At 37.1% G+C, this 8,450-nt stretch overlaps 1 protein-coding gene across 1 annotated transcript; it reads left to right on the top strand.

Annotated features, from left to right (window-relative positions):
• Positions 1–334: 334 nt before the first annotated feature.
• LOC114140519 (protein NLRC3-like) lies at positions 335–7,641 on the top strand. Its single transcript, XM_028010483.1, has 11 exons — positions 335–477; positions 929–1,069; positions 1,145–1,246; positions 1,344–1,460; positions 2,541–2,619; positions 2,715–2,943; positions 3,073–4,867; positions 5,604–5,777; positions 6,180–6,356; positions 6,719–6,762; positions 6,844–7,641. Exons 2-11 carry the CDS (start codon positions 1,002–1,004, stop codon positions 7,377–7,379), a joined length of 3,321 nt encoding a protein of 1,106 aa, XP_027866284.1. The 5' UTR covers positions 335–477; positions 929–1,001; the 3' UTR covers positions 7,380–7,641.
• Positions 7,642–8,450: the final 809 nt, after the last annotated feature.

Genomic DNA, 8,450 nt, shown 5'->3' on the forward strand with positions numbered 1-8,450 from the left:
AAGAGATTTTTAAATATATATTTTTTCTCGGCATGTGATAAATTACTACAATTACACATAGTGAATCTCAACAACAAAAAATCTCATGCTCTCCTTTTTCTCATTATTTCCTAATACATTTTGCTTTCAGTTCCTGTTTTCTCTGTGCTGAACTTTCATTTTCAGCACATTTATTCAGTTTTAGTAAATAGTCTCCACAGTAACTGCTGTTGATTTCTTGTATTACACAGTTTATATTTTCCTTAGCCAGCATCTAATGAATCTATAAAGTCATAAAAATGCTAGAATTAGTGGAGTAAAGTGGGATCATATCATATGACATGCAAGTTCTGACACATCACATGTTAAAGGAAGTGAAAATGGACCCGATCATTTGACTGAAAAGAAAGAAATAAACCTGGTTTGCTGCGTTTCTTCTTTGACCTGCAAAGACAAACATCAGAGCAACGAGGAACAGAGTCCTGGAAAGAATAACTTGTGAGTACACAGCATGCTTCAGTCTCCTTTACATCGCTCATTTCTGCTGGAACAAATCAGAAGTATTGATTTGCAATTGATAAAAAGTGATTTTTTTTGTATTTTATACAAAAGTTTTAGTCCTAAAACTTATGGATTTAATGGTAAATTCAAAATGATTTTGCACATCAAAAGCTTATTTATCCACAGCCTCAAAACCAAAGCTTAAAATAAAACATGAAATTACATTTAAAATGCAAGAATATTTAGCCTATACACTGACCTGTTTAACTTTTGAAGAAGTACAGCAGCTCATGTGAGTTTCTGTTTCACTCTTCTGACTGACCCATGGTTTGGTGTTTTATATTTAGTGGTGGTTCTCTTGTCCACGTTTTTCTCAGACTTTGTTATCCTGGGTTTCCCCCAATGAATTCCCTAAAGCTAAACTTTATTTTTCTTACTCACTCTGTAGGAATAGCTTTTGTTTCCTGCACAGTTGAAGAAGGAAAGTGTGTGTGTGAATAAGCTCATGTGAACTGAATAGAATGGATGAATGTAAGGACAGAAAAGATGGACTCCTTCCAACTCTGCAAGAGGAACTTGAGAGTGAGAGGTTAGATTACCATCTCTAATTGACCAGGACTCTTATCCAACTCAGAGTACATCACCAAACCTTTTATTTTTACAGAAAACCACCTGAGCCTGAACCCAACTGTGTGTCTGCTAAGAGTAGTGGGTCAAAGGACAACCCATTTAGCAACTTTAAAGCTCATTTCGCTTTGAGACATGAGTAAGTTCACATTTTACTGGTCTGACGAATTTTACAGCTTAACTAACTTAACTACAGTGGAAATGTCAAAGTAAATTCATGATGAAATCAATTTTAGGATTCGAGAAAGATCATATACTACTGAATCTGGACCTAATCGTCTGTCTTTCAAGAGCAACTGGTCGAACGATCACCCACTGGTCAATTTTCAGAGACAATCTGCCTCTAAACTGGAGTAAGTCAATATATCTTCTTCTGAAAACATTTTTCTATAAATGACTGAAAGAATCATCGTTTCTCATGCAAAAAGTTCAACTCTAGATCACTTAAAACTCTTAGTTGTGTCTTAAATCACACATGTGATTTTAGACACAACTTCATGTGATTTAACGGGATTTAAGACACAACTTCATGTGATTTAACGTGATTTTAGACACAACTTCATGTGATTTAACGTGATTTTAGACACAACTTCATGTGATTTAACGGGATTTAAGACACAACTTCATGTGATTTAACGTGATTTAAGACACAACTTCATATGATTTAACGTGATTTTAGACACAACTTCATGTGATTTAACGTGATTTTAGACACAACTTCATGTGATTTAACGTGATTTTAGACACAACTTCATGTGATTTAACGTGATTTTAGACACAACTTCATGTGATTTAACGTGATTTTAGACACAACTTCATGTGATTTAACGGGATTTTAGACACAACTTCATGTGATTTAACGTGATTTTAGACACAACGTCATGTGATTTAACGGGATTTAAGACACAACTTCATGTGATTTAACGGGATTTAAGACACAACTTCATGTGATTTAACGGGATTTAAGACACAACTTCATGTGATTTAACGGGATTTAAGACACAACTTCATATGATTTAACGTGATTTTAGACACAACTTCATGTGATTTAACGTGATTTTAGACACAACGTCATGTGATTTAACGGGATTTTAGACACAACTTCATGTGATTTAACGTGATTTTAGACACAACTTCATGTGATTTAACGTGATTTTAGACACAACGTCATGTGATTTAACGGGATTTTAGACACAACTTCATGTGATGTCTTAAATCACATGAACCCACATTGCTTGTCAGTGGTGTAAAAAGTGGGTTTGCACTAAATGTTTATTTTCTTTAACTGCTACACATAGTGGCCATAAATCCATACTATCAAACATTCCTGATATGATCAGTGATAAATATCTAAAACTTTGATGTATAACATGATAACCAAATCCTTTAAAGGTCTGACTGAAAGCTATTTTGTGATTGCTTTGATTTTTAAGAGAGCACCAACAGTCCTCAGACATCTCCAGTGATCAGTCAAACAAGAATGACCAAACACAGCTGGACTCCATATTTATGGTCGGTATATGTAACTAGCCACAGTCAGTCTGTCCAGCATAAATCTATTGATAGGTTCTACAATCAGCCTGGTGTGTTATATTGTTCTGTTCCAGTTGCTTGAGGACCACATTGTCACTTTTGTGAAGAAGGAGCTGCAAAAAATTCAAAACGTTTTGAGTTTAGATGACCCAGAATTTTCAGTGAGTCAGACTGATGGTGAGGAGGGCCTGGAGGATGAAGATGAAGAGCAGAAAAGGAGCAGTACAGAGGCTTTTGAGAAGATCACATTGTACTTCCTAAGGAGAATGAAGCAAGATAATTTGGCCAACTGTCTACAAAGCAGTAAGAACATTTGTTTTGCTAATGTGATGCTTTCCTCATGTATTAAAAGGTTTTCCAGTAATTGAGAGATGCTTCCTTCAGGGTAAATCAAAGGTTTCTTTACTGAATTTTGTTTTTGTCTTCATTAAGAACTTTTCGCTGCACTTTGTCATCAAACACTTAAATCTGGTCTGAAGAAGAAGTTCCAGTGTGTGTTTGAGGGAATCGCTAAAGCAGGAAGTCCAACCCTGCTGAACCAGATCTACACTGAGCTCTACATCACAGAGGGAGGAACTGGAGAGGTCAACCAGGAACATGAGGTCAGACAGATTGAAACAGCTTCTAGATCAACAGATAGGCCAGAAACAACCATCAGACGAGAAGACATCTTTTTAGTCCAATCAGGAAGAGATCAACCAATCAGAACAATGATGACAAAGGGAGTGGCTGGCATTGGGAAAACAGTCTTAACACAGAAGTTCACTCTGGACTGGGCTGAAGAGAAAGCCCACCAGAACATCCAGTTCATATTTTCATTTAATTTTAGAGAACTTAATTTGCTGAAAGAGAAAAAGTTCAGCTTGGTGGAATTGATTCATCACTTCTTTACTGAAACCAAAGGAATCTTTAGCTTTGAACAGTTCCAGGTTCTGTTCATCTTTGATGGTCTGGATGAGAGTCGACTTGGTCTGGACTTCAACAACAATCCGATCCTGACTGATGTTACAGAGTCCAGCTCAGTGGATGTTCTGCTGACAAACCTCATCAGGGGGAAACTGCTTCCCTCTGCTCTCCTCTGGATAACCACACGACCTGCAGCAGCCAATCAGATCCCTGCTCAGTGTGTTGGCATGGTGACAGAGGTCAGAGGGTTCACTGACCCCCAGAAGGAGGAGTACTTCACGAAGAGATTCAGAGATGAGGAACAGGCCAACATCATAATTTCCAGCATCAAGACATCAAGAAGTCTCCACATCATGTGTCACATCCCAGTTTTCTGCTGGATCACTGCTACAGTTCTGGAGGATTTGCTGAAACCACAAAATGGAAAACAGCTGCCTAAGACCCTGACTGAGATGTATATCCACTTTGTGGAAGTTCAGGCTAAAGTGAAGAAGGTCAAGTATGATGGAGGATCTGAAACAGATCCACCCTGGAGTCAAGGGAGCAGGAAGATGATAGAGTCTCTGGGAAAACTGGCTTTTGATCAGCTGCAGAAAGGAAACCTGAGCTTCTATGAATCAGACCTGACAGAGTGTGGCATCGATATCAGAGCAGCCTCAGTGTACTCAGGAGTGTTCACACAGATGTTTAAAGAAGAGAGAGGGCTGTACCAGGACAAGGTGTTCTGCTTCGTCCATCTGAGTGTTCAGGAGTTTCTGGCTGCCCTTTACGTCCATCTATCATTTGTTAAACATGGCATTAACCTGCTGGAAGAAAAACACAATTCACTTAATTGGTCTTCACTTTTTAAACATCCGAAACAACAACATTTACATCAGATCGCTGTGGACAAGGCTTTAGAAAGTCCAAATGGTCACCTGGACTTATTTCTCCGTTTTCTCCTGGGTCTTTCAGTGCAGACCAACCAGACTCTCCTACGAGGCCTGCTGACTCAGACAGGAAGCAGCTCTCATGCCAATCAGAAAATAATTCAGTACATCAAAGACAAAATCAGTGAGAATCAGTCTGCAGAGAAAAGCATCAATCTGTTTCACTGTCTGAATGAACTGAACGATCATTCTTTAGTAGAGGAGATCCAACAGTCTCTGAGTTCAGGAAGTCTCCCCACTGGTCAATTGTCTCCAGCTCACTGGTCAGCTCTGGTCTTCATATTATTGTCATCAGAAAAAGATCTGGATATATTTGACCTCAAGAAATACTCTGCTTCTCAGGAGGATCTTCTGAGATTGCTGCCGGTTGTCAAAGCGTCCAAAAAAGCTCTGTGAGTTCTGACATTAGTTGGATTTAGATCTACAGCTTTATCAAGCACCCAGTAGCAGTGGTGGGCACAGCTAACTAAAATGTTAGTTGTGCTAATATTAGAAATATTAGTTCTGCTACTGCTAATGCTAATATGCTAAAGCTGAAAACAATTGAAGACTACAGAGTTACACGGTGCTATATTTTGCACCCCAGTACTGATTTAACCAATCACATTATACTAAGTAAGCTAATTGCGTTCCTTTGGTAACCATTGCTTTGACCTTTTTTGGTAACTGAAGGTTCACAAAACAGCCAAGTCAATTAGAGCTTTATAATTAATCTGGAAACAAGAATTAAGAAGAAACTAAGTGCATAAATATTTTCAAAGTTATCAAAAATGCTAAAGTAAACAAAAGGTGCCCATCACTGGCTGTAGCCACTTATTTAGAAAATAAGTGGCTACAGCCAACAAGCACAAATTCTCAAATTTGTTTGCAGGTTTGAATATTTTTATTTAGGATTTTAAGATCATTTTATTCCTTGTTATTTCAAGTTGGAGCAGACATATTATATTTAGAGAAAGGAAATTCTCCTATTGTTTCATTAGAGTAAAATAGAAAAATAGACCAAATTCAGCACAACCTTGTTAGAAAATGCTCCATTGTTGACTTGAGTAACTGAACTCCTTCACTGTGAATCTACCCCTCTAAATGTAATCCTGTATATTTAATTAATTTTTATTATAGTCATTTTAGACTGGGTGACTGTAACCTTTCAGAAAGAAGCTATGAGGCTCTGGCCTCAGTCCTCTGCTCTGACTCCTCTAACCTGAGAGAGTTGGACTTGAGTAACAACAACCTGCAGGACTCAGGAGCAGAGCAGCTGTTGTCTGGACTAAAGAGTCCATACTGCAAACTAGAAATCCTCAGGTAAGATATTTTTTCATACAATAACTTGTAACGTTTTGCAGGGCAATTTAAGTTTATGCACACTAAAATGTATTGAGATTTAAAATTTTTTTACTAGCCATTTGGGTGACCAAAGCACAGATGCCTTGTGGTGTCGTCCTGCTCTGGAAATGTAAAATAACTCTGAATTTCAGTGAACATTTCTCTTTCTTTACTAGTGGAAAATTATGTCTTGGGAAGAGAACAAGACACTTGAATAGGCTGTACATGTCATGCCAGGCCACTATGATTTTATTAAGTATTCGAACATACATGCACTTTTTACCTTGCCTAGCTTCCACCTAATTGTAAACAGTAAACAGTCTCCATCTCCTCTATCATTTTAAAGCTGAACTTTACTTCAGGTTTTTTGTTTCCCATCAGCCTCAGGTCCTGTAATCTCTCTCTGAGAACGTGTGAAGCTCTGTCATTCATTCTGAGCTCCCAGTCCTGTTGCCTGACAGAAGTTGACCTACGTAACAACAACAACCTACAGGACTCAGGGGAAAAGATGCTTGCTGGTGAACTGAAAATTTCCAATTTTATGCTTGAAATTTTTAGGTAAGCAGTGATCAAACTATTTGAAGTGTGTCTGCAAAATTTGGATTTCTTTAATTTGTTGGTGTTATATTTCTCAAGATGGTTATGTTATGTCTTAATGTAGAAACCATTATTAACCTATATAAATGTGTGTCTTTGTATTAATATGTGGAACAGTTGGTTCATTGCTGATGATGAAATGAGATTGACTTATCTCATGTACTCAAACTTGTCAATAATAGGACTTTACATATTTCTAAATCAGGGAGATGTTGAAGTGCTCCCTTATTTTACATTTGTGAACAACACAGTTTATATGAGGACAAAGTGATTTACATGTTTTGTCATAAGAGACTAATGGTCTGACCCCCTCCTCCTTTCAGGGAACCTGCTGGAGTCCGATGGTTAAAACCTGGTCTGAGGAAGTGTAAGTATCCTTTTCACTTGATCATCAAAGTGTAAATCAATGATCACTATCTTTGGTGTGATTGTATTTGTTTTCTATCAGATTCTTGTCCGCTCATAATCGATACAAACACAGTGAACGGAAAACTCCAGCTTTCTGAAGACAACAGGAAGGTGACCCTTGTGAAGGAGCTTCAGTCTTACAGCCAACATCCAGACAGGTTTGATGACTGGCCTCAGCTACTGTGCAGTAATGGGCTGACTGGTCGCTGTTATTGGGAGGTTGAGTGGGAAGGAGGGGTTTTTATATCAGTGAGTTACAGAAGAATCAGCAGGAAGGGCCGCAGTGATGATTGTGTGCTGGGATGGAATGATCAGTCCTGGAGTCTGCACTGCTCTGATGACCGTTACTCCGTCTGTCACAATAACAGAGGAACACCCATCTCCTCCTCCTCTCCCTCCTCTGTCGCTAACAGAGTAGCAGTGTATGTGGACTGTCCTGGTGGCTTTCTGTCCTTCTACAGAGTCTCCTCTGACTCCCTGATTCACCTCCACACCTTCAATCACACATTCACTGAACCTCTCTACCCCGGATTTGCAGTCTGGTGTTCTGGTTCCTCAGTGTGTCTGTTAAATTGAGCAGGAAGACAAAAAATAAAATAGCCGCTCAGAGAAAAACTCTCAACAAATAATAGAGTTTGTGCTTGTCTCTGTTTTTCATTATGATATAATCTTTGAATTAATGTTACTTTTTGAAAGTCTAGAAATTATTGCTGTTTGTAAGAAAAACAATTCTTAGCATCTTTTAAAGATGAACTCTTACCACTAATAACATTATTCTTATGTTGTTTTTTATATTTCTTGTAAATAATATGTGAATCAACTAGTTATGCTTGTTATAAATCTTTTTCTTAATTTCAAATCAAAATGTTTGACAATAAATAATGTTTTAATAAAAAGTAGTAAAACACAAACCTTGTGTCTGTCATATTTATGCAAACAAATTACAAATAAAGAAAAATGTATTCCAGAAGGATTGATTGTACTTCTTTTTAATAAGCAGTTTATGGATAAACTTATGCTATCCATAAACATAACTTTGTGGATCAAACGATCCAGAATACATGTAGACTGACGAGTTTTAATAAATTAATTATACATTTAAATAATTATTTCATAATTTACTTTTTGTCATTTGGCATTTTTCACTCTCCATAAGAGTCAGGACTGGAGTTTGGAAAATGTTAATTTTTCTAAAAATAAGCCAGTTTGTCCCCAAGAGCAAAGAAAAAAAATTAAAATAAATATTTTTATATTTGTATTTAAATAAATATTTTTATAAAAATAAAAATATATAGATTAGAGAATCACTGTTTCTCTAAATTATTCTAAAACTGTATTAGAGATAAAGTGGTGTGTTCTTTGAAAAGTGTAGATTTTCAAAACTTACAATTATTTTCTTCAGTCCTACATTGTAACATATAAATACCAGATTAAATACTAAATTATTCTAAAACTATATTGGAAATAAACTATTATTAGCTTTATTAGAGGTTTAGATTTGGGCAGGTTTTGCGGGTTTTAAATTGCGCTTGGCCTGGAAAATGTCAAATCTGGCAACCAAGTGGAATGGCGTCATATTTGTTATTTATGAGCGTGATGCGCATGCGTCATGCTTGATAGAAATTTGGCGGGGCATCTACGTCATCA

The sequence above is a fragment of the Xiphophorus couchianus genome, chromosome 24 (assembly GCF_001444195.1).
Source record: "Xiphophorus couchianus chromosome 24, X_couchianus-1.0, whole genome shotgun sequence".
NCBI classification, from domain to species: Eukaryota; Metazoa; Chordata; class Actinopteri; order Cyprinodontiformes; family Poeciliidae; genus Xiphophorus; species Xiphophorus couchianus.